Raw genomic sequence first — 23,966 nt, 5'->3', positions numbered from 1 at the left:
AATGATGTCATACCCAGTGCTGGGATTCCCCATAATGGTTGAGAAGAGAAACATCTACAGTACAAACTGCGGGGTAGAAAGGGCAGCTATGGGGTGAGATCCAATCTGTTTGAGAAAGGGTTCAAAGCCGTGCAAGTGACTGTGATTAGGAATGAAATAAAAACACTAATTTTTTGTTGATTTACGTGTATTATCATTTCAAAGAGTTGAATTCTTAGAAGAGAAATTCTTATTGAGTCATTTTAGTCTAACTATTTACTACATGAGCCCATTAGTTATTTATTTCTGCCTAAGGGCAGCTTGAGAAACAGCCTTGCAACCCTAGAGAACTTTGGAATCTCTGCCCTAGTCTAGTATTTTTGTTTATTTGTTTGTTTGTTTGTTTTTTTCTCCAAGGTTCCTGACTATTCGTCTGGAATAGTTTTATCACTTGTCTTTCTTTCAAGTTGGTTGAAGTTAAAATTCGCCACATGTGTTGTGAAGGTCCATTTTGCTTCTCCTCTTACTTTTCTTTCTTTTGGAAGTTTTTTTGAGGGGTAGGGGGGTGGAAAGCAGCATTGGGACCTGGGGCCTGACAAGCATTTTACTCCTGAGCTCCTCCCCAGGCGTTTCCCCTTTCTAAAATTTATTCTTATTTTCTTCTAGGCTTAATTAGTATAATAATGATAATAATAAACACTTGTCTGTTGGCATCACGTTGCTGCAGAGATAAATTCGGGGGGAAGCTGCCACAACTGTCACGTCCCCTAGATGGCCCTGCCAGGGGGAGGAAACCTCAGTTCTTACGTTTGATATGTTTTTCTCTCCAGCTACTATTCCCTCGGTTGTACGACTTCAAGGAGAAGGAGGAGCAACAGGAAAGGGTAGAAGAGTGTGAAGGGTGAGGAAGGGAACTCTATCTAGCCGCCATTTGACCATCCAGATCCCAATGAGTGTGGGCGAAGCTTGGCTGAAAAGGGAGTCCACCATTAATTGCCACAGTTTTCAGATACGGAGATTGGCAGTGGTATGAAACTCAACATTCCACTCTTCGTCATTACACGTAGATTAAGTGGCGCACGTACAAAAAGCTTTTTCAACAATTTTAGGAACTTTAAGCACACAGTGTGTGTTGGACAATGGTGCCTGTCTCACTTGGTGCCGCTCCCTCACCCCCACCGCAACGCCAGCAGGAGGAGGAGGCTGCTTGCACTCCCAAAGCCTGGAAGGTTCCTTACCCATTCAGGGCCTTGACAACTGCCAGTGCAGTGATGCAGTTTTGGACCTGTACATCCATAGTGGGCAACTTTTCCCCATGGCTATTTTTTTTTAATCACAATTACAAGCATAAAACTGATTCTTACGCATTTTTACCCATTGCTGCTGCTACTATCCTGGACTTCAGGAATCTGTGCTATTATTGAAATAAAATGGTATCACAATTTGGGAAGAAAAATCGGGGGAGGGGATTTCAATCATTTTGACAAAGAGCTTTTTAAAGCTTAATCTTCTATGGTAATAATGCTATTTGCATTGTAAAAGTGCTTTAAGATGAAAAAAGAAAACCCCACCACTCTATTAACAGTGGTGTCAACTTGCACACAGGAAGTCAGGTTTAAGCCAGGGAAACCAGTTTCCTCCGAGGTCCCACCAGGTGTGAGTTGCAAAGCAAATTGGTGACAAGATCCTTGGGGATCTGTGTTGCTGTTCACCGGGTCTCTGGATATTTCCTCTCTTACTTTACTTCACATTAATAATTCACTGCACTGGAACATTGCCTGGCTACCTCAACCTAAGCCTCCTTCATTTACAGCGGTAAATACTTAAGGAGACTCTTTGCACAGAGTTATTCAGGGATATTTGATCACGGATTGAAATATGAACATAAAGCCTTAGGAACCTGCAAAATTTATGCTATTTTCATGATATCCTGATGAAGGTATTTTAAAATCATAGGCAAAGACATTTGTCATCTATGTTTTCATGTTCACTCTCAGTTTAAGAGATATGTGACAATTATTTTTCTTATCCATACCAACTAATGAAACACAGCATCTACGAGCTATAAATTGGTCCCCTTGGTGTGTCTTTTACATTTTGCCCAGGCCGAATTTTCTTCAGCAGGATAGCTGATGACACAATCAGGTGACACTCATCATGCCAGCTATAGGATGCTGCCTCTCTGAGCAAACTTCGCACTCTACTTTCTAGTGAATAAAACAGCCGGATGTTATCTACAAACAGCATCTTTGTCTAATCGGAATCTTTCCTCAACCTTGCTACAGTTAAATCCTAAGAATATAAAATGTTTGGTTCTTGCCAGTTATCTGGGATAAGGCTAACCATTACCAAATTGCGGCAACAGTAACTACATCTAACCTCTGGTGCTGAGTTTGGCCAGGAAATGACTACGTTTGTTCTGAGAGCCAAGGGTGCCGGGAGAAGCAGAGTTAAGAAAGAGTTAATGTGACTCAGAATGTTTGCTTTCAAAATGAGAAAAAGGACTTGCTCTCCTCACAGCACAATCGTTCTATATCTATTTTTAATAGACCCTCCTTTACAGACTAGCTGGACCCCATTTTTCCAGCTAAAGTAAAAAAAAAAAATTAAAGGATTTATGATAATCCTCCGTAGATGGTTGTGGGCGGTTCGCTTTTCACCGGAGCATTCTCTCTCCTTTGCACTGCAAACATTTCTCAGCTTCTTGCTATACTTTCATCCTGCAACTACTCAAGCGAGGAGAAAAAAAAGTCTTACCAGATAAGTAACAATTCATAGTGTACTGGGGAATAGTTCACAACCTCCCTGTCTATTTCTTGGCAGTAACTTCTTCAGGATTTTAAGCCTAGAGTGTCAAAACACCCAAAGGAATCCTACCTTGCCCACATACTGATAATCGGATCCCGTGTATTCCTCCAGGAGGAAGAACTGATTCCACATCCAGCTCCTTTTCGAACGGCTCAGCTCATTCCTGCTGTGTGCGGAGAGCTCCAGGGCCCTCCACTTTGCTGGCAAGCCACTAGTCCTTTTAGATAACGGGCTTGAGAAAGTTGGGTAGGGCTGGCCGACCCAAAAGAGCAGCAAGAAGTACCGGTAAGTTCTCATGCTGATGGCAAGGCAGGCAGTCGAGTCTCTGGGTGTTGAGTTCCCCTTTCCTTAATGCAGCTCTTCTCAGGGCACTAGGTCCAGGCTCATTCCTCCTCTCTTCCTTAATGATCTCTGCTTGGCTTTCAGAGGGTATCTGGAAAGAATAGTAACACATCAAGCAGTTTTAGAGATGCTTAAAAATCAGTGTTAGAGCAAATAGGCAGGAGAAAGAGGACAGAAATTTGAATAGCAAAATAACAGCCAAAAAAAAAAGTTGGCTATCAGTTTTGGAGTGAGGAAAACAATCTATTAAGTACACAGAATGGGGCATGTGGAATGGGAGGCAGATGCCCAGCAGGGAATGCTCTTTTTGTTTTTTATTTTACCTCTCTTGCAAATTCGACTTTAAGTAATAGCTTTGCTAGAGTTCAACACGCCACGATGCATTATTTCACTACTCGTTTGCTTTGGAGTATGTGGGCTGAGATCTGGTTAGAAGAAACGAGTTTGTGTTTCTGATTCCATTTGCATATTTATCTCCAAGAACGAGTCCAGGGGAAAGAATACCACAGACGATTTAGATTCAATTGAAAGTGGATCATTTTGGAATTTCACCGGAATGTACTGAGCACCTGTGATGTACCAGGCGCGAGGCAGAGCTTGTTCTGCAGACTCTTGGCTGAGGGGATGTGCTATGACGGATCAGCTGGGTCAAATAAGGTTGGAAAACACCGTACGCCTTCTTTTCAAAATGCAGATTTGCAGTGGGAAGTTTCTGAAGTCATTTTTTTTTCTAGTGGTGGAAATAGGCTTGTATTTAATCTTAATCTGCAAAACTTGATCATTCCCCCCTCACCAAGAGACATATTTACACTCTGAAAAATATATAGAATTTATAGTTAAGAATCTAACAATGTACGTTAGCTTGACAAATTGCCATGCACTGTCTCAGCTTACAGAGAAACTGACTAGAAATTCAGTTGTCTCAGAATGTCACCCAAGATCTCTTGTCTGGGGACAGGCTGCCCCCCCTGAAGTCTGTGACGGGGAGGAAAGAAACCAAGAGAAGCGGCCCAAGGAGGGGAGGGGGAATATTGTGTCCTAGAAAATAGCTAAAAGGTGAGCCAGTTCCACCTGAGGTCATATTGTGTGTCCCATGCCAGTAAAATGCCTACAGTGGAAGTAGGAAACTGGAAGTCCAGCCAAGAGAAGCTCTTCCATGGACAGCCCAGTTGGGATCTCTAGCTGATGCACTGAGTTCCTGATTTGATGACACTTTGATCTCTACCTGCTGTTTCTGCCTAGCAGATATTTCTTACTTATCATGTTATTTCTGTTTGTGGTATACTTACTGAACCTATTCTTTAGAAAACAAAAGGATGGCTACAGCTGATCATCTTCCAGATCATACGGAATAACCTTGTAAGAGTTAAATAAGCAATATTCGAACTTCTTCAGAAAATCATTGGATTGTATCTAAATTTCACTTGTGTTATCAACAATGAGATTGGTCAAATAGTTTCTAATTTTCATAAATACTTTAAGTATCCCAGTATCACAGTGAAGATGACTGACTGTGTGATTTTCAAAAAGCTATTAAATAATGTGAGTAAATGAGGTATCCCAGAAGCAGAAAGACACACAGGGTATATATTCACTTATAAGTGGATTTTAGGCTTATATATAGGATAAACATATTAAAATCTGTACATCTAAAGAAGGTAAGCAAGAAGGAGGAGCCTGGGTAAGATGATCAATTCTCATTCAGAAAGGCAAATGGTATGGGCATCGAAAGTGGGAGAAAACAGAGAACAGGACAGGAGCCTATCACAGAGGGCCTCTGAAAGACTCTACCCAGCATGGTATTAAAGCAGATGCTGAGACTCATAGCCAAACTTTAGGCAGAGTGCAGGGAATCTTATGAAAGACCTGGGAGGGACAGGAGCTCCACAAGGAGAGCAACAGAACCAAAAAATCTGGGCACAGGGGTCTTTTCTGAGACTGATACTCCAACAAAGGACCATGCATGGAGATAACCTAGAAACCTGCACAGATGAAGTCCATGGCATCTCAGTGTCCAGGTGGGTTCCCTAGTAAGGGCAACAGGGTCTGTCTCTGACATGAACTCAGTGGCTGGCTCTTTGATCACCACCCCCTGAGGGGGGAGCAGCCTTACCAGGCCACAGAGGAGGACAGTGTAGCCTGTCCTGGTCCTGATGAGACCTGATAGGCTAGGATCAGATGGAAGGGGAGGAGGACCTCCTGTATCAGTGGACTTGGGGAGGGGCATGGGAGGAGAAGAGGAAGGAAAGATGGGATTGGGAGGGGATGGGGGAGAGGGCTACAGCTGGGATACAAAGTGAATAAACTATAATTAATAAAAAAATGAAAAAAATAATAATGTAATTATCTTTTATGGCAAATATTAATTTTCAAGAACTCAAACTATTATTTTAAAAAATCCTGGGACCAGATGCTTGGCCAGGATGGCCAGTTTGATTTAATGGCTCATGCAATTAAAGTCATATGTTCCATATCACCTTCTTACACTTTCCTCTTGCCTCAGACTCCAAAGAGCACCACCATTACAGCACACCATTACACCATTACAGTCCCGCCCCACCACATCTGGCCTGCATATTTTGAAAGAAAGAATACAACAAATCTAACAAATGACATATTTATCATACTATTTAAATATTTTCTTGAATAATAAGCACAAGAACTTTGTTATGACAGCACCGTGGTAATTGGATGGAAACATCCCCTTTAAAGCACACAGATAAGCATACCTAAGCGCAGTCTGTACTTTTGTTTCTCTGTTACCATAAAACACTGATCCACTTGATCCCTAGTATTCTATCACACTAATGTATAGCTGACATGAATTTTCACTTCTGTCATTGTTTTTAGCCCAGCTGTGAGTAATTATAGACATTTAACATGGTACTGAAAGCATTCTGTTGGGAGGGAGGTAAAATAGTCCATCATATTCAGCATCTTCAAACCTTTATTTGGTTATTATACATCTTCCCGACAGCAGGCTTGGGAAGCTGAGAGTGACTGAGCCTGCACTGTGACTATTAGTCAAGTTAGAGAAACACGAAGGCAACAGCACACCTGTCCATCCTCAGCCTCGGACACAGGACACAGGTGCGGGAAGGCTCTCTCTTCTCTTGTTGGTTGGAGCAGCGAGGGCACCGAGAGCGCGTGTGGAGAAGCGCTCTCCTGAGACACTCACTCAGTTTTAGAAATAGACATTGCACTGAGGCTGCTTCGGTGGAAATTACATTTTTCTTAATTTCCCACATTCACCATTATTTGCAAAGACAAATCCTGCAGTGAAAGAATTACATGTCTGCTGTGCGTGCCCCATGGTGCTGGCAGGAGTGAGGCACACGAAGAATGGAGGTGTCAGCTGCTGGAAAGGCTGACTCCTAAAGGCCATTTTAAAGAAAAATCGATCCCTGTGGGCGTTGTGTGAAAACTCTACAAGCTGTTGCCACTTGAATATTAAATATTAGTTCTTTTTTAATACCACAGATACCAAAATGTCAAGGATTTCATTTTTTTTCTTCGTTGGTAATGATCTTTTAAAGGGATGCGAATTTAAGCAGAGTTTCCATGCTCACTGCAATGTTCATGTTGCCGTAATCCCATTCCTGTATCAATTTGACAGATTGAGACCTAACAAAAAACTCAATATGAAAAACAGAATGGCAATGATCTGCTCATATTTGATACTGTTTTTTTTTTTTTTTTTTTTTTTTTTTTTTAAGAAGGGTATACTTTCCTGTAAACTCTATGAATTTGGAGAAACTGCCTAATTCCATTTGACCTCAGCCTTTTTTTTTTCCTTTTGTTGGTAGGGTTATTTTAGTTTCTACCTCAGAGAGGGGCAGTTTGAGGAGTAAATGAGTCATTGCATGCAAAGAACCTAAAATGGTGCCTGACAGTTAAAAGTGTATTGCCAAATATTAGCTATTATTATTCTTGTTATTGCTATTTGTAGTACAATCATAGATCCAAATATAACACACTAGGGGAGTCTGAAGATGGTCAGGTCCCTCTTAGGACTAAATGCTTTTGCACTGTTAAGAGAACATCTCCAATCAAGTCAGAATTCTTTCCAAATTCGAGAATGGAAAGACTTTAATTGGGGTGGATTCATTTGCTAATTGGTCACCTTTGTGTGGCATTCAGCTCAGCTCTGACAGTTACAGTATGGAAGGAGAAAGCAGACGTAGCCTATCCCTGTGAGCACTGCTCACACAAAATTTGGGAACATAGACGAAAAGCAGCGCGTACTAGCGGAGCCACATATTCACAGAACGTGTGTGTTTCTCTTCCTGCCCATCTTATAATGTTATGGTTAAATATAAACCTCTATTCAGGGGTAAAAAAAAAAAAATAACAGAGCCAGCTTCAACTCTGTAGTTTTGGCTTTGTACAAATGGTCCTGGTAATTATCATGCTGACATGATTTTCACGTAGTGTTAGATAAGACTTTAATGCAGCTAGAATGGAATACTATTTACATTTAATACTATTTACATTTATTTACATTTTAGATTTTGCTTAATCCAAAATTACAAAGTGGGAAAAACATGAACATACATGTCTTTAAGGATCATCAACAGTAACGATCAGCACCCACTTTCCCAGGGTTCAAGGTGTTGAAGGTCGGGATTGAGGCAAAGGAGGTGCGGAGAATCATCTGAACTGTGAGGAGGCTGGGCACTCCTGAGCAGTGGAGATAGGAGAGATACATGTGGCAAGTGCTAATGGATGCAAGCCTCCTCACACTGTAGCCTCCCCAAGTCAACTAGAAGGATGAAGAACGAGGGCATGCACACATACTGGATTCTTAAAATAGCAGCTGTGGTGCTCCATCGGGGAAGAGACAGCAGATAGAAGGTGGGAAGGGAAGAGCACGACAAAGTGGAAGATGTCCCAGTATGCCACCTTTACACCTCCTTTCATGCCCACTGGCATCCAGAGCGAATCAGTTATGCGTCTAACTGTTAGGTGCATAAACAACTCTATAAAAACTCATGTTGAACTGTCTAATTACAGCCTAATGGAAGTTTAGGAGGACTCTGACTCTACTCTGGATTTTCTTTTGGAAGCAAACTTGCTTTTTCTTAAAGGCAATTGTTGTGAGCTCTGAAAGTTGGTTGGTAAAAGCGCTTAATTCAGAGAAAACAGTTGGATCTTGTAGAAGCTTTATTTTAGTGAAATGCAGGATGTGATTAAGACGTTTATGTATGGCGGAGCAAGGCCCCCTATAACTTAGTAATTGCATATGTGGAGACGGCATTTGCATAGAAGACAATATAAATTTTATTTTCCGCAAGAATACTTAACCGAGCCCAGGTTTTACTCACCGGTGCCGTTTAGATAGTTGGATACATCAGTTCAGGTTCTATCCGTTTCCAACATGTAATGATTAATCCTGAGTTGATGTATTTCATTGAGTAGCAAAGCCTTTCCCTTTGACTGTCAGACTTTAATAATGTAAAAATGTTTATTTGTTTGTATAGGCGAGGAAAAGAATTACAAGGTCTTCAAGTTCCCTAGAGCACTTTGGAATCACCTTTCATTCACAAATCATTAATATGCTAATTAGAAAATGTCTTCATTGATTGAATTGCTTCTCTGGTGACTTATGTTTGCTAACAGTTTGAAAGACTCAACTGTATTATTTGGTTTTGATGCTGATTCCATTACACTATTTACAGACAAATAGTATTAGGTATATTGAAAACAATATAATTACACTAATGCTTTAAAGTTCAGACTCGGCATACATTTGCCCTCGTGTTCTTGATTAATTCTAATCAGTCAGTGTGACTACATTCTAGCTAGTTTACGAATGCAGCCAAACACATCCATTGTTTTGGATGTGGAGTCTTCTTCTGTTTGCAGAAAGCACTGCAAGCACTCAGTAAAGCAATGTTGTTAACTTACTTCAACCACTGACCATATTAAAGGAACTTTAAAAATTGATTATGAAATTATTTGTACAGATAAATGATGCTGAATATATGTATCAATATAATAGCATAATATTTTGCTTGAGGCTACTCACAGAAAGCATTTCTATAAATATCATTTACACTAAGTTATATAAGTCACCAACAGGGCTTTTTAGCTTATGTACCATCATTATTTTATTAATTTTTAGTACCTTTTTGCCTTTATAATTAATGAAGTAGAAAACAGCTGGTTGTTTAGTACTGCCCAGCTTTATTCCTGGCCCCATGCACTCCAAACATGAGTTTGATGTTCTTTTTAATAATTATTGTTACACAGTTTCATACATTGATATAATGAATTTTAGCTGACCTCAGTCTTGGCCTATCCTCTCCTGTTGAAACTTACCTTCTTCCAGAGTCTCCTTCTACCAGAATGCCTTCTTTCTGTGTGATCCACTAAGCTGAATTAAGTTTCTTGCGTGAGTGTGGATGGAAGGTTTTTTTTTTTTTTTTTATTGGAGCAAGGGCTATCCTGCTAGATAAGTAATATGGCCTCCCCCAACATCCTTTAACTGTCAATAGTGTTTTAGATGGGGGAGGACCCTCATGGGCCCTCCTCTGTTCACAATGAACTTGAGACAGGCTCAGGCTTGTGTGCGTCTTGTACAGCTAACCACAGCTTCAGGAAGTGCATAGGCACAGCTGCTGTGTCACATATAGAAGATGTTGTTTTGCTATGCACTTCCTCATACGCTAGCTCTTATGTCTTTTTCTGCTTCTTCTGACCAGGTTCTCTAGTCCCACATGACTGCAGTGGGGATGGTGTCTAGTACGTTAAAATCTAGCCAGTTAAAGAAGCAGAACGTATACCAGGATGAATTTAACTGTGATTTTAAAGAGACACACAAAAAAGAGTTACTAGCCAATTAAGTTTGTGAAGATTATTATTTTTTAATCACTCAACAAGCCTTGTTGGATAGGTTTTCTGCCTACTGTGACTAAAAATGCAACTGTTGGACATGGAGGATCTTCTGGAAGTGGTGAAACGAGGATAGCACCATCACAAAATATTTGGTAGGGTTTCACTTGAAGTCTTCATTTCTAAACCCCCATTTCATTTTTCTGTAAATGTCAAAGTCACTGTTGAGTAAAATTGGTTCCGTTTCATGTGTGTAATGAACTCCACTGAAATGTGTCAAGCAGCTTTGGCACCTCTCACCATGCAGCACTTCTCTTGTGCCAATGAATCATCATGGCAGCAGCCATCAAATGATGCCTGATTTTTTTGTAAATGTTTATATTTGTGAATAACATGCCAAGCTGTTTGCAAACGACTGCATTTCCAGATGAAGCCATTTGAACAGTATTACTCTCATTCTATAATCATATTCCACACATTAGACTAATGAAGATAAAATCAAATGTGGTAGAGCATATAACATGGGGTTTTATATGTAGTTGGGGCACAAGGAGTCTTTGGTTTGAGATACACAAGACAAAACAAACCCATGTGGACCAACGACCAGTTCGTGTTCAGTATGTACAGAAACACCTCAATGATGTTATTGCTAGAGATGTGATCACAGTGTGGATAAGACTAGACCCTGCCCAACAAGAGCCGGACAAATAGAGGACGCCAGTTTCCTTTATTCATAGTAGCTACCTCTCAGATGCCTGTGAAGATGAAATTAAACATTTGAATAGATGTGGTTTGCCTGTTACACTCAGAGGCACTCATGACTTCAAAGTCAGAGAATGACTTAGAACAGAGTACATGTAGGCCATTCTTGGGCCATAAATTGGCTCTCAAGCATTTTTATTTTGTCCTTTTAGAATTAGGCATCAATAGCATTACCTAGTTACAAACACAACCTGCGGGTCAGGATATGCCCACTGAAGTAATAGGGCATGACTTTTATGGGTGTCACCAACTGCTCTTAGATCGGATTTGAGGTTTGCTCAATAGGAGGGAATATATACCTGGTACAGTAACTCCAGTTAAAAACCTCTGGCTAGAAAGGCCATAAGCCCTAGGAAAGAACTCATTACTATTGTTTAGCAATACTGACATGCTACCAAACTGCAATCAAGATATTGTTTATACACATGGGCAAATGCTATTCTCATCCTTAATCAGAGGAGCTTCTCTTTGCAGTGAACGGTGGTGAATGCAGATGCTCATAGCTGCCCAAAATGCTTAGAATAAATGATAGATGAGTACTTAGCCCTAAGCAGGACACTTAGATCACCCTCTCTATGGGTCATGTGACACCATGAAAGAGAGAGCAGAAGGTATGTATGAGCCTGAAGGAAGTTGGACTGTGATATGTTATCTTCAGGGCATTGCAGAGCTCTTGCAAAAAAGGATCTCACAGCAGCTGGAGTTGTTTGCTCCAGACCTACAGAGGTTGGGTCTGTCAACAGCCAATCATAGATTGGGGTGGGTCGCTAATCAACTATTGCCAAATGCTGGTTTATTGCATAGTCATTGTCTTCAGATGTGCACTTAAAGATAAGCCCACACACTCTGGGGGATGGTGGAATGAGAGTAAACAGCATACACCATGTGTGTGTATGAAATTATCAGAGACGTAATCAATTTAAAAAACAAACTAGACTTTTAAATCATGTTAGTTTCCAAAAATGAACAGATCCCCATTTCTTGACTAAACGTGCACTTCAGCAGTTCTCCCTTTTATGTAAGGATCATGGAAATCTGCCCTCTAAAGAACTCAGCTTGCCACAGTCCACACTGCTCTTTGTTGCATTCCGCTATGACGGCTTACACTCAACTGTTACTTGTTGCCTTGATCTCATGGATCCGCTTGCAGCATTCCCTCATGTACCTTGCCTGGCTCCTGAGGGCCTTCAGGCCTGCAGGCCCTGTCTTTCTTTACAAAGATTTACTCATGCAAAGAAAGAAGAAGAGAAAGTATTTTATACTTTTAATTAGCTGTTCATGGTATGAATTTTAAACATTTCTGTAGCAGACCATATGTTTAGGCTACAGAAATGTATGAAAGACTCGTTTTTTTCCCATATAATTCTCTATTTATGTGTTTGGTTTCTCTGGCAATGATATTAATTTTTTTTTTTTTTGGACAAGTTGCCACTTCAGACAATACAGCTTAAATGATCTGGACGATGTCACAACTCGCTAACCAATTAGCATAAATAGCTTCCAGATCTCAGTGAGTTTGTGCCTTCCTTCAGCACTTAATGAAAGGACAGCCTGGGAGAATTTGCTGTAGCTGTCGGCAAACAGGGGGCACCGTATTTTTGTTGGTCTGAAAAATTCAAAATCGGTCTAGCCTTATTAAATTACAAAAGGGGTCACATGATTGGGTGTGTCATTGAGCAGCTGTTAACTTGATGCATCATAGATACATACAGTCAAAGCTTGGACTTGTAGAAAGCATAATGAGGAATGGAGTTCCTCTATTTTTGGTGATGTGATTTATCAATTCTTATATCAAATCTTTTATTGATTGTTTCACTTTTGTTGGTGTCTTCTAACTCATCTGCACTGTTATGGTTAACATTTAATATATCCTGTTTCTGGACCCAGTATGTGCCAAACCCACACTAGGTACAACATATTGATCCTGTGAGTAGACAGTAGAAATTGAAGCTCAGAGAGGTAGAACAAATGGCTAGAACATCATGTGCTCATCATCCAGTGAGCATATGATGAAGCTAAACCCTAACTGAGCCAGCAGGTGAGAGTGGCCTTACCCTGAACCTGATGAGGGAGTCACAGGCCAGGCTCAATATAACTGTGACCTTAGAATCAATTTTTTTTATGACTCTCATCAAAAATAGCACCAGCTAGAGTCTCCAAGGGGCAAAAATAGTCATCACAAAGCATATAAGCTAAATAAGAACAGCAAACAAACATTTGCTCCTTGCCAGGTAATAGGATAAACAAAAGTCCTTCAGCCATCTGCTGAGATGGGGCCGCCTTCTTATTTTGCTTTTTAGTTGAGACGCACAGGCTTAGGGAGTTTGGAGACTGTGCCCAACAGTACACAGTGAGTAAATGGTAGTCATCTACATATTTTGTTTTGTTTTGTTTTCTTAACCAAGGCATCTCCTTTCCTATTTGTATTTTGCTATGGAAAGAGCATCTAGATTTTATTTACTTTCACTTTAGACAAAATTTGTACAAATTTATCATGAGCTTTCTAAATCCCCATCAAATTGAAAGATGAGGCAAGCAGTACTGAAGGCTCAGCTCTTTGCATTAGAGGGAGGGTAACTGAAGCGCAGAAGAGTAGTTATAAAAGCAGGTGGAAGAGATGGGAGGGAGAGTCAGGGCCTGGCCTTGAGAGGACCATGAAGACTTATGATCCAATGCTAAGAGCAAAGCCTGGAATATTGTAACACTAAATAAGTAGCTGTAGGGACAAGAGCATGCATGCAGAATATAAACACGGGGTGCATGTGGAACTAAATTCTCGAGTTAGTAACGATCTTACTAATAACTAAGTGTGAACACAGGAGGACTTTGAGGGCTGTGGTGCAAACACAACACATGGGTACACACAACAATGACCTCAAACAGTTCAGAAAAGACTCAGGTTCTCCTGAATATTTGGCATGAGAAGGCATAGACATATAGAATAAATCTAAGAACTACTGTAAAAAGTTGTCATAGGAGCATTTCCAAGACCTCTCTCTCTTCTCACTCATGTTATGCAAGCTTCTATATGTCTCCAGGCTTTTGTTTCTCAAATATGCAATTAGCGGGCTAGATTAGCACTGGAAGAGAAGTATACCAGGCCCAGCTTACACACATATGTCCCTTCACTAAGACTTACAAGGCATAAGACATTGCCAAGGGCCTTGGCGCATTGAGCTTCTATTTCCTCACTTTTAATACAAGAATAGTGCAGCTTGGGGCTTCAGTAGAGGTGCTGATTAAAACACCCCTTGTTCTCTTTTGGATTACAGTGAAATAAAGAAATGAGGGAGTAGTAGATGAAATAAAAGATACAGTCTTCATTATTTTAAATAAAAAGTCAGGTGGAAAAGATGGCTTAGCGTAAAAGTCAAGTAGGATTTCTAAGTAAACTCTGGAATTAGGCAGGCTCCCAAGGAGCCTGAGTTACCCTTTATTTTGCCTTTAAAAAGAAATGAAGGAAGAAATGATTGGTATCTCCAGATTGCAGGTTCTGATTCTACAGTCCAGGGCCTGGGTGAATGAGCTTCCTCCCCTTTGCCTGGCCAGTTCAAGTTAGGAAGCAGAGGGCTGAAGAAAGTGATGTGTAGGCGCCATTTTAATCCCCCACTAATTAAAAACATCATTAGAAATATAGCACCCCCAAGAGCCAGTAAATCACTTATTATTTATTGATAATTCTTGAATTTACAGGTTTGCCTTTTAGAGTTGTTCATAACATCACTAAAAGGAAAAGATATGAATAATTTAAAAGTGGAGAGCTTAAAGGTTCCCTAAAAATATATTTTGCTTCAGGTCAATCAATGCATTACAGACAAAATAAATTTTTTTCCATCTTGCCTTGCCTTTCCTAAACACACACACACACACACACACACACACACACACACATTAATACATGCATGCATGCACACGTATAAAAAGTGATCTAGATTTTTTTTTTAGTATACTTTAGACATTTGCCTGTTAACACTTTAAAGCTGCCTTGGCTATATTCAACCCCAAAGAATAACAGTATTTTTAGAGGTAGAGGGAGGGAACAGTCAAAACCTCACTACGGTCTGCATAGCTTTGTGTATTCAGTGTGCTTTATGAAACACTGTTTGCAGAGGATCTATACCCTACATTAGATGCTTCTTAGGATATCTTGGTGTAATAATTTAGAAAAACATATTTTAATAAATAATGTGTGATGATTTAAAGGGACAGTACAGCATTCAAAGAGCTCTCTCAGATTAAAAAAAGATAAAGGGGACTGTGAAGGTGAAGACATTTTAACTAATTGGAGATGTTAGCTGACCATCAAATTAAAGTTGTACTAGACAGCAAGACAATATGCTTGAATGGGATACTGGGTACAGAATCAATTTTGATTGCCTTCATTTGAAAACTTTAATTAGAACCCCTGTTTACTTGAGTCAAATTGTGCATAAAATATCACACAAAACATTTTAAAAGAGAATTTTAATTATACGACTAAAGAAATGCCCTTGTTCAATGTTTACTAAACACTTGCCAGAACAAGTTAATTAATACATGCTTAAATAAGTGAAAGAAAAAGAAGGGAAGGAGGAAAAAAATCACATTTATCTTTTGTCAAGGTTTGCTGCAGTTGTCATGGGAGTTCCGTTTCCAATTTAACAACTGTCTGTCACAGCACACATGTATAATTACAGACAATGGGGTGCCAGAACCCAGCGCAGGCCAGGGGAGTGCGCCTCCCCACGGGAAGCAATTGCTCCAAGCAATTGCTCATCGCTGCTGTCTGCTCCACACTTGTCCAGCCAGGTGTTCTTCCTGTCATCGCTTGTGCTGTGGGACCATACCAAAATGCTCAGGTATTGCTTCCTCAAACAGGTCAGGTGTATGGCGTTTTAATTATTTAAAACCATAGAAAAGAGAAATATTTTTTTCATAAAAGACCACATGTGTGGAGAAAGAAAGGTTTGGGTGATACTGAGTTTTGAATATCTAATTTAATTTCTTTATTTAAAAATTTCACATTTATATTTATTGGGGCACGAGAATGTGAGCCTGTGTGGGTGGAGGTCAGAGGACAACTCTGAGGAGGTGAGTCTTTCCTCCTGTCGTGTGGGTTTCAGGGACTGAATTCAGATCCTCAGGCTTGGAAGCAAGCTCTTTTACTGACTGAGTTGTCTTGCCGGCCCCTGTTTCTGTTTTAGTCTGTTCCCCATTTTTGGCTGTGCCCTGATCTCACACGTTGCCTGTCTGTGAGTGTGAGCCATATTTTCTGTTTGTATTAGAAAGATTAGTACAGGCAAGAAGTTGAGGGGTTACTAAAACACTAAGGGATAGCAGCTTTATGTGATGTCAGGAGGAAAAGGACTCCTAACTGATCTTGGACCCCCTTCAGAGAAAGGCATACATTGTATTAATTCTCCCTGTCATTATCACAAAGACCTACCTACACACCGTCCGCTCTCCTGTTTCTAAACAGCAGGCTGTTTGTCAAGACCCAAGACAATGGTCATTCTTTTCTTGTAAACTAGTCTAATCTTAGTTTTGTCCACAAGCATTTCTGACATGGTGGTCTGTACAGGGTTTGATAAAATTTGTTACTCATGTTACTGAAGAAAATTGCTGAATTTCTCCAACCCAGAAATTTCTCCAACCCAGTTCTCCAAACTGAATTTCTCCAGTTTGGCCAGCTCCCACATGGATTTAAAAGAAAAGAAAAGAAAACAAACAAACAAACAAACAACCGACTTGAAATTCTGTTCCAGTTGAGACAGGAGAGTTGGTTTCTGCTCAGCCTCCACTGTATCATATGCAAACAGTTCTGTAGTCTAAATGTCTTGTGACCCTGCAAGGCTCATATTTAATCCCCAGTGTGACAGTGTTTGAGGTGAGGATTTGATGGGGTAGTTAAGTCGTGAGGGTTTAGCCTAATAAACGAAAGCTTAGCTAGCTCCCTTATTGCTTTTGCCAGGCGAGGAAAAAGCAGAGACAGCCTAGACAGCAGCAAGCCAGCCCTTAATGGTAGACAGTCCTGCTCGGGTTCACTCTTGGACTTCTAGCTCCAGATCCCTGAGATAGAAAATTCTGTTGTTTAGAAACCACCTCGTTTATGGTAGTGGTATTGTTGAGGCAGCTGTAGCAGCTTAGGGGACGGAGCACACAGCCGCAAGAAACAGACATTGCTCAGGACTGCTTCGGAGATCACGACCTAGCAAAAGCTGTGTGAGAACAGCACACAGGCCAGGCTACTTGCTGCTTCTTGTCTTGGAGCTTGAGGTAAAGAAGAGAAGGCCTCAGTTTCACCAAAGCTAACCTTCTTAAATAATAATAATAATAATAATAATAAAACAAAGCAGAAAACATTCTTGTATGAATACTTTCTCTTAAAAAAATACTCTGCATAAAGAATGTAAGATGAGTCCGTCCCCCACTTACATGCTCTTGCTAACTTCAGCTGGCAGGGGAACCTGGCTTTCCTAATGTATTTTCTTTCGGTCTGAAATAAGAACCTTGAGTGCCAGCACATTTACACACCTACCAATTATGAAATGAGTTTCCTGAATATGAAAACTAAGCCAAGATATAATTTAGCTCTGTAAGCTACTGTCAAACTCAGCTTTGTTTCCACTTGGAGCATCCAGTATTATTATTTGATTAGCAACTGTTTAATGGACTCCAATGCAAGTTTTAGTCTTTATCCACAATACAGTAAAAATTTTTGTAAAATGAGCACTTTTTTTTTCTGACTCAGAACACACACACACACACACACCTTAAAAAGTGCCTTTGAAAGTCAAGTGTTTCTGACACACAAAACTTAAAAGCTGCTCTGTCACTAATGCACTTTTTTTTTTTTTCAGGAGAACGTAAATAAAAATCAGGTATCCATGGTTATAAATTCCCATTTCACATTTTCTTTAGTCATAGCAAAAAAAAAAAAAATCCAATTAATTGAATCACAGCCAACGATAAATAATGCCACGAGTGCAGTACTTGGTGGTTCAGGTCATGGGCAACCGTTCATTAAGAAGACCTGTAATCCAGGCTTTGTCCCAAAATTATTTTTTTGTGATGGGTGTGCCTAAAGTATCTAGAAAAATGTAGCTTTAGCTATTTTTAGACTGAGAAAATTAGGTATGATCTTTATCTTGCTTGACTTGATTTTTGATAAAGTTCTGAAGTGTCATCTTCAAAAATGGAAAGATCAGTTCAGGATTTTTACGTGTATTTTTTAAAGATGGCACAGAATTTACTTGTGAGTAAATGGGATCAGTTCATGGGTATCTATGTCATCAATATGCCAAGATACTAGCACTGTGGAAGGACGAAGGGTTGTATACTGGCCACAGTGACTTTGTGGAATTACTGTTTAACTTTTTTGTCCTTTTTTTTCTCTGTCTCCTATTCAATGAGAATACCATACAAGCAGAAATATCAAGTGATTTCTCAGTAAGAACTCACAGGACATGAAATTCAGACCCTCCCATTTTCAACCTATCTACTTGCTTTCACATTTAATTTCTGAACTTGTCAGAGGTATAGAGACCCATGTGTACCCCTGTAGACATGGATTCATTGCCTTGTCTTAATTTGAGTTCCTGTTAATTTGAGTTGACTGTCCAGCAAATGTTGGTTGCAGGGAGGAGGTGCTAAACGCTTTGGTTTTTCATGAGTCACCTGGTCTGGTGTCTATGGTGCCTCCTGGGAACCTGGGAACAATTCAGCTCTGTCCAGAAATCCAAGTAAAAAAAAAATTCCTTTGGGTTTCCAAGTAGTAGCTATTTCTTTAACTTCAACCATTGTCCATTCCCCTGTGTTATATACTGACCCTACATGCCAGGAAAGGAGACCTGGATGGAGTCATGAGGATGATGCCTTACTCCTTCTGATGTTGGTGGCTTGTGATGTGAAGGGTACTTTCTTTGTGTATGCCATGGCTTTTCTCCTGTGAATATTCCCGGAACTTGGTTGATAGCAGTTGATCTCAAAGGCTTGAGGTTTCTGGAAGGTGCCAGTGCAACTGCTCAACAACTGATAGGTCTTTTGCTGGTAGTGCCTGCTGTCACTACAGATGTCTGAGGATATGTGGACTGAAGAGCCCCTTGTTCAGCCTCCATTGGACAGTCTATCCTACCAGGGAGCTTTTCTGCTCACCATGTCATTAGGTTTATTGTATTCTGCTGGTCCAGTGCCAGCAATTTTTGCATGGGCTGAACATTTTGAGGCTGAGTAGAGGAGAGTCCTTCAAAGGCAGAACTGCCAGGCCTTTATTATTATTCTGCATTATTCTTATCATCCCAGCTACATTGTTGGTATGCAAGCATGGAAAGAACCAGAAGATGTAAGCTGTACTCCTAGAATTGGTCTTGTTGACATCTAACTCATAACTGTCCAAAGGAGGTTTGGGAACAACTCTCTTTGGCACTGTCTGGGTAGACTGGAGTGTCGTTGTCTATGTGCCTTGCTCATGCAGCTACTATAAGGATCCCAGCAACCAAGGGGTGTTTAGAATGGAAGAAGAACTGGGAGAAGTGGCTGGTGCTGCTAAAAACATGGAGAGAAATGACATAAAGGGGAAGGAGCTGTTTGGAGCAGTGCATTGGTTTCTCTGTTAAAGTACAGAAGACTTCACCTTTGTTCTGGTGCATGGGTCAGGATCTTTGGTTTTAAAATCATCTCAAATTTCTGATCTGGAAATCCTATTTATGTAGACATTTCTGACCTAGTAGAATTTCAGGGAAATCATTCTTCTTGAGTGTTTGTATGAAGATACCAGTTTTTTTTTAATGTGCATTGGTGTTATGTGTGAAGGTGTCAGATTTCCCTGGAACTGGAGTTACAGACAGTTGTGAGCTGACATGTGGGTGTTGGGAATTGAACTTGGGCCCTTTGGAAAAGCAGGCAGTGCTCTTAACCACTAAGCCATCTCTCCAGCCCCAAGATACCAGTTTTTAACCCAATGATGAACATGCATTTTTTCTGTCTTTGGGGTAATCGTGGAGTCCAAATCTGAGAAGATTCCTGTCACTGGTGTTGCTGTTCTTCTAAGAAGCAGCAAGATCCTGTTTTACTCTAAGTTGTTGTGTTTTTTGACATTGAAATAAAATCTGTATTCTGTTGACTGTTGACTTCCATGGCTAGTCATTCTCTGGGGTTCTGTTTATAGAAGTGGGGGCACTCTTAAGGCTTGGGTTCAACATAGTGGTACTTCACTGGAATTGTTTTGAGTCAGTGATTGCAGTACTCCTTTGATCCAGACCATGAGGTATCATTTGGGTTCTATAGAGACTGTTGGCCAATTGGGCAGCTCTGGGTCTTATCGGGGTTCACACATGTGTTGCTATCTTCCCAATTTATTGCTTTGTCCATTATTTAAGACCCTAAAGAAATCAGAGGAAACTAGAGGAAGGTGAACATTAAGCAGAAGTATAGATGCTGTTGGATGTTTTTTTTTTGCATCTCCCCAAACACTTTAAGCACAGCTCTGCTTCCAATCTTCTCAGTCCTGACATACATGAATTTCCTTCATCCAGGAAATTTCCTTTTGTAAAAAAAATGGGTACCATTACAGGAAATCACAACTAATTGAAATCCGAAGTTGTAAGCCAAGTCCCAATGGATACATCTACAGCATAACTTTTGCACCTAAGACTCAGGAAACAGAGCAAAAAGGGGGGTGTAAAGACTGTAAGAGTCAGAGGATCAAGAAGTTTGCTGTGAGATTGTGCATCCTAGGGATGTCAGAAGCTTCCCATAAAGTCTCACCAACATTACTGCATAAACATGAACTAAACAAGGACAACAACAATAGACATGGTGAAGAGGATTGGGGAAAGATCACAAGACTTCAACCCTATGTAAATAACTATGTTGGTCCCTTGTTTCTTCATTGGTTAGGTAGACACATTATCGAAGAGGCAGAGAGTTATCCCTACGTATGCACTTCACACACAATCATCAGAGTCTGGAACTCTTCCTGTTTTATCAACAGATCACTTGAGCAATGTCAGTGGAGTGACATGAGATGAAACTATGTTGGTGAATTGTTCTACAGGTCAAATCACAGGTAATAGCAACAGATTGAGGACTTGAAAAGAGGAAAAAAATCTAATGCAAGTATACAATGTGGCTATCTATGTGAGCTACTAAAAACAAATGGCAGAAAATGAGACATCTTCCTTTTGTTTTATGTGGTTAGGCTCATCTGGTCTTTTGCAAAATTACTTGCAAAAATTGTGAAATAAAATTATATTTGTGGCTGTAAGTTATCTCAGTGGTCATTGCTTTGTACCTACCAGGCCCTAGGTTGAATTCCAACACCACTCTAAGGATCAGGAAGCACTGTACAAAGGAGGGTGAGAGAATGCAAAAGATCAAAGATAGGAATAATGGCTGCAAATACTATAATCATGGCATGATACAATTATTGCGAACATTATCGCTGCATTGTGGCTGCCTATTTGTGCATGCACAAGACTAAGAAGTCAATAGTCCATTATGGATCATGCAGAAGCTCATGGGAGTCTAATTTTTCTTGATGAACTACTGGTAACTGATAGCTTCCAGAAGAGGGTAGCTATTGCCTGCATTTGTATATACATAGGTGAGCCTTCCAATGGATGGCTCCAAACCTGTGGTTACATAGACAGTCCTGGTTATAACTGGTCACAAAACAAAATAAAAAAACCAAAAATGGACTAAAGAGACTTGTGGACAGTATTGGGAAGAGGGACTGCCTCTGACATAATCTGATTGGCTTTTCTTTAAGCACCTCCCCCTGAGGGGGGGGAGCAGCCTTACCAGGCCACAGAAGATGACAATGCAGCCACTCCTGATGAGATCTGATAGACTAAGATCAGAAGGAAGGAGAGGAGGACCTCCCCTATAAGTGGACTTGGGGAGGGGCATGTGTGAAGAAGGGGGTAGGAAGGTGGGATTATGAGGGGAGGAGGGTGGGGCTTATGGGGGGATACAAAGTGAATAAGTGTAATTAATAAAAATAAAAATGAGACTTGTGGAAGGGGAATGAGAGGGATTGCAAAGAGAGAGAGGAGGTGGAGGGATGAGAGTAAACAGAATGCACTAAATGCATGTATGAAATTATCAAAGATCAAATTTGTGTGTTTGTGAGAGAGAAAGAGAGAGAAAGAACATTTATCACACTATCACGTACAACATAATGTTTTGGTGTACCTGATAAATATACACATTGTAGGATGGTTAAGTCTAGACAATTATCATATGTATCATCTCACATGATTAACATTTATTTTGTTGAAATGGTTTTTATTTTTTGTAACACTACTGCTTTCTATTCTTTCTTCAAGGGAACGCTGTTGGGGTTGGTCTGGTGCTATGTATAAAAATGCTAAATTCTGTTCTCCGAGAGCTTGTTGCAGCCTAGAGGAGTGCATTTTCACCTAAACTGGGTTTTGTTGTGTAAACTTTGCTCCCCAATTTTCTCTGGTTGGTTAATTAAAAATGCTGGACAGCCTGTAACTGGGCAGAAAAGAAGTAGGTAGAACTTTGATTCCCAGGCTTGGGATCTCAGGTAGGGACTGCAAGGCCAGGAGGAGAAAGGAAGAAGAAGAAGGAAGATGAAGAGAGAGGATGTGGCCTGATGGAGTGGATCTAGCCCAGACAGGATGGATTTTGGCAAGTAACTTGGGGAATGTGGCTCAGAGGTAGCCAGAGTAGCTTAGAAAATTAGTTTAAATCATATCTTCCCAGGTGTTGTGCTTAAAGCTTGTTTAAATAAATCAGTAGGTCTCTGTATGAATCATTGGGGGATTAGCTGGGTAATAGTATAGCTCTTTAGAATTAATAAATATTCAACAGCAGAGCCCTAATTTGGTGAATTCTCATTAGGAAGTGGTGGGAAGACTAAGATCATTTTAAAAGAGTTAAGCCCACCAAACGTAAAATTTGTGAACTATGACACAGCCATTTTAGAAATTTTCTACACATCACCTGCCATAGGGCCAACAAAAATTATTTTCAGGACAGGATCTCTGATTTTTCATAATGTCTTGATGATGGGGCAGCATTGTATGTGCACATTCTGGCTGTGGGTGACTTCTGGAATGGATCTATTTCTTCTTGTTGCTTTATGGCAGTTGAGTTCAAACAAGAAGAATTCTGAGAAAAAGATCAGTACAACTTGTTAGCCTCCAATTTATCATCCACCTATACAAGATTTAATGGCAGTGTTAACCTGGAGTCTCAAGAATAATTATAGTCTAAAACAAGCCCTTAAAGGAAAGAGATGAAAAAGAGCCATGCAGAGGAGATGCTGTCATGAAGCAGCAACTGCACAAGCTAGGCGACTTTCATCGTGTTGAGTTAAGGACTCTGCTGTGCGTTTCTTCTTTTAAAATTAAGGTGCCTAGTAAGGTTGAAGATAAAATATGTATGATTAGCAGGAAATATGTTGGCTCAGAATAGTTGGAAATGAGTGGGAAAGGAAGGGGGTGTGTGTTCCTTCCTCCCCCCCAAGTCATTAATGGCTTTAGTTCACAGAAGTTATATCAAATACTTACTTTGAAAGACTGCTTTGAGGTTTGCTTTTAATTTGAACAGTTAAATATCGTATTCATGCCAATGAACCCTTTTTCTTGTTTTAATATCATTAGGAAGAAAGCTTTCTTGGCCAGAGTGAATACTTTAATTGCTTAAGAGAAAAAATATAACACACATATTTAATAAAAGCCTTTAAAACATTTTTTTATGTTGGCTAGGCACCTTAGTTTATATGATAGGCTTTTAGTGTTTAAAACCAAATTACAGTGAACCATGTGGAAAAAACCTCTAGAATAATATCTTAACAAATAAATAACCTCTCACAGTTCTTTGTTGTTTAGCCTTTTTTATTTTTATTTTTATTTTTTGTAGAATCTGGAGTAGTTTTACAGAGTCCCGTTATTTTGATAATGCAATTAGAATAAGCCACACTGTATAATTCTGACAGACTGCTTAGAACAAAATCAGGGTCATCACAAAATTTTGCTCATAAATTTGACAACATTAGTGCTTTGAATTTGCTATCTTCAAATGCACTAACAAAAAAAATTTGTTTTAATTTAAAGGGAAATTAAAAGCTTTTGTATGTGTGTTTGAGTTTTTTTAAATTCAGTGAAATGCCACTATTTATAGCTCAACAGATTGCTGTCTGCATGGCCAGCATTTTCCACTACTTAGAATGAAAAAGAAATTACTCCGGCACATACTGTATTTGATAGGAGGCTGTAGCTGCTCCTGTGAAC

General features: G+C 40.0%; 1 protein-coding gene across 3 annotated transcripts in view; it reads right to left on the bottom strand.

The window, feature by feature from the left end:
- Positions 1-23,966, bottom strand: part of Cdh6 (cadherin 6) — a 144,766-nt gene that overhangs the window by 62,342 nt on the left and 58,458 nt on the right. For all 3 annotated transcript variants that reach the window (XM_021633731.2, XM_060380436.1, XM_060380435.1), the window contains exon 2: positions 2,857-3,220. In XM_021633731.2, coding sequence (XP_021489406.1) covers positions 2,857-3,084 — 228 coding nt within the window. In that variant the 5' untranslated portion in view covers positions 3,085-3,220. The remainder of the gene's footprint in view (positions 1-2,856; positions 3,221-23,966) is intronic.

Source organism: Meriones unguiculatus, chromosome 3 (genome assembly GCF_030254825.1).
Source record: "Meriones unguiculatus strain TT.TT164.6M chromosome 3, Bangor_MerUng_6.1, whole genome shotgun sequence".
Taxonomy (NCBI): Eukaryota; Metazoa; Chordata; class Mammalia; order Rodentia; family Muridae; genus Meriones; species Meriones unguiculatus.
The sequence above is the reverse complement of the archived record's forward strand: the minus strand, read 5'-3'. Positions and strand labels throughout refer to the sequence as shown.